We start from the raw sequence: 2,500 nt of genomic DNA on the forward strand, positions 1-2,500 counted from the left end.
CGCGTGTATTACGTTCTGGGTTGGTGGTGCGCGCACACAAAGCCAGCGGTGGTGAACACAACCCCTACCCTTTTCAGCCGCCCGCCCACCCACCCACCCACCTCACCTCTCCCCCGCCCACCTCACCTCATCTCACCTCACCTCACCCACCCCACCCCACCCACCTATATCCCCTCCTCCCGCCCCGCCCTCGCCCCGCCCCCCTGTACCATTGCTCCTGGCGACGCCCTCTCGTCTTATTTAACATGCATGGACCGCCCCCCCCCCGCGGACATCGGTAACGACGACTACTGTGTACCTTTGTACCTACGACTTCACTTCGTAAACTTAATGCGTGTAACCCCCCCTCCCTCCCTGCCCCTGCCCCCCCAGGACCGCTACCTGGGCGAGCAGCTGGCCATGCCGGCCTTCGCCACCGTACTGCGCCGCATTGCCGCCCTGTGGCGCACCAACAGGCGAGAGATGAGGGACAAGGTGAGGGCTGGGGTGGGGTAGGGCTGGGGTGGGGCTGGGATGGAGGGGTGGGGAGCTAGGGGTGGGGAGGGGGGGGAGGGGGGGGGGTTCCAAATACCAGCCCAAAGTATACCAAACCTAGCCAAACTAGCGGAGGGGGTGGGGAGGCGTGGTTGAAACCCTAACAACTGCCGTATTACCCGCTGTAGCTTTACGATGGACAACCCCACCCACCACCACCGCAGGCTGCCAGCACGCTGCTACAGCTCACCGAGGCGCTACAGCCCGCCACTGCAGCCTCCACCTCTGCCCCCACTGGCAGTAGCAGCACTAGCGCCAGCACCACCGGCAGTAGCAGCAGCAGCGCGCGGGACTCTCTGGCGGCGCTGGCGGGTGCGGCTGTGGAGGGCTGTGCCGCGGATCTGGGCCGGCGCTATGACGGCGAGTGGGGCGGCTTTGGCGGCGCGCCCAAGTTCCCACGGCCCTGTGAGCTGCAGCTGCTGCTGAGGGCGCAGGCGCGGCTGGCGGTGAGAGGGAGGGGAGGGAAGGGGAGGGGAGGGGAGGGGAGGGGAGGGAAGGGGAGGGGAGGGAAGGGAAGGGAAGGGAAGGGAAGGGAAGGGAAGGGAAGGGAAGGGAAGGGAAGGGAAGGGAAGGGAAGGGAAGGGAAGGGAAGGGAAGGGAAGGGAAGGGAAGGGAAGGGAAGGGAAGGGAAGGGAAGGGAAGGGAAGGGGGTTTGCGGGGGAGGGGGGGGGCGCAGCGCTGGCGACCATGCCGTGGACGCGGTGTGTGTGGCGAAGTGCGGGATGTACAGCAGATCCACCCCGCCTCGCCCGCTCCCCAACCCTCCAACTCCCCACCCCACACTCCAAACGCGAGGCCCCCATGCCTCCATCCCCCCGCAATCACCCCACCCAAACCCCACCCACCCCACCCACCACCCACCCACCCACCCACCCACACCCAAACACCCACATACCCCTCCCCCACAACTCGTCTACTATGCTCCTGTACCTGCCTGCGCCTTCACTTCTTAATTAATCATGAATGTAATCCCCCCCCACACACACACACATACGCACCCACGCAGGAGGCGGGCGACGTGCTGGGGTCCTCGCGGCTCCTCGGCATGGCGCTTCACAGCCTGCGCGCCATGTCAGGCGGCGGCATGTGGGACGTCGTGGGCGGCGGCTTCCACAGATACAGCGTGGACGAGCTGTGGTGCGGCGCGGGGCGGGGGGGTTGCATTTATAAGTAGTTAAGGGGCGGTTGTATAGATAGATACCAGCCCAAACTAGATCGAAACTAATGCAAAAGAGCGAGGAGGAGAGCCGGGGCGGGGGAGAGGGGGGCAAAGGGGGAGAGAGGGAGCGTGTGTGCGAGAGCACGGGGGAAGGAAACACGCAGCACGCTGCCACACGCCCCCACGCCACCCTTCACACTCTCCCCACCGCCAGCACCACCACACACGCACGCACACGCGTGACTTCCCCCCTTCAAGCCAACACCGCCCCCATGCAGTCCTCTGGTTCCCCTGCTTGTATCCTGTTCCCAATGTTCCAACCTTGTAACCCCAACACCAACACCCCCAAACACGCAGGCACGTGCCCCACTTTGAGAAGATGTTGTACGACAATCCCCAGATGGCGGGCGCCTATCTGGCGGCCTGGCAGCTGACGGGGGACAAGGCCTTTGCGACGGTGGGGGCGGGGGGCTGCTGGGTGGGGTTGTAGATACCAGCCCAAACTAAACCCTGGGTGGGGGTGGGGGGTGGCTGGGGGGGCTGTGCTGTGTTGTGTTGTCAAGCGCCTTGTTGCCCCCTCGCTCTTTTGCGTTGGGTTCGAGCAAGTTTGGGCTGGTATTTACAGTCCCCCCATCCTCCTGAACCTCCTCTTGCTCCTCCCCTTGACCCACTCCCGTCCATGGACCCCCCGCCCCCCGCCTCGATAATAACTGACGCTTTGTATGCTTGCACGGACGGCTGCCCCACCCAGCTACCTGACAACACACACCCCTGTACCCTGAACAACCCTCCTCCCTTGCTCCTCCT

The 2,500-nt window shown here is 64.8% G+C and overlaps 1 protein-coding gene across 1 annotated transcript in view; it reads left to right on the forward strand.

Moving 5' to 3' along the window:
* CHLRE_07g331250v5 (uncharacterized protein) overlaps window positions 1–2,500 on the forward strand; it is a 13,055-nt gene that overhangs the window by 3,726 nt on the left and 6,829 nt on the right. The window contains exons 6-9 of the mRNA XM_043064193.1: window positions 373–474; window positions 699–980; window positions 1,541–1,671; window positions 2,051–2,150. Coding sequence (XP_042922761.1) covers window positions 373–474; window positions 699–980; window positions 1,541–1,671; window positions 2,051–2,150 — 615 coding nt within the window. The remainder of the gene's footprint in view (window positions 1–372; window positions 475–698; window positions 981–1,540; window positions 1,672–2,050; window positions 2,151–2,500) is intronic.

The sequence above is a fragment of the Chlamydomonas reinhardtii genome, chromosome 7, assembly GCF_000002595.2.
Source record: "Chlamydomonas reinhardtii strain CC-503 cw92 mt+ chromosome 7, whole genome shotgun sequence".
In the NCBI taxonomy this organism is placed as follows: Eukaryota; Viridiplantae; Chlorophyta; class Chlorophyceae; order Chlamydomonadales; family Chlamydomonadaceae; genus Chlamydomonas; species Chlamydomonas reinhardtii.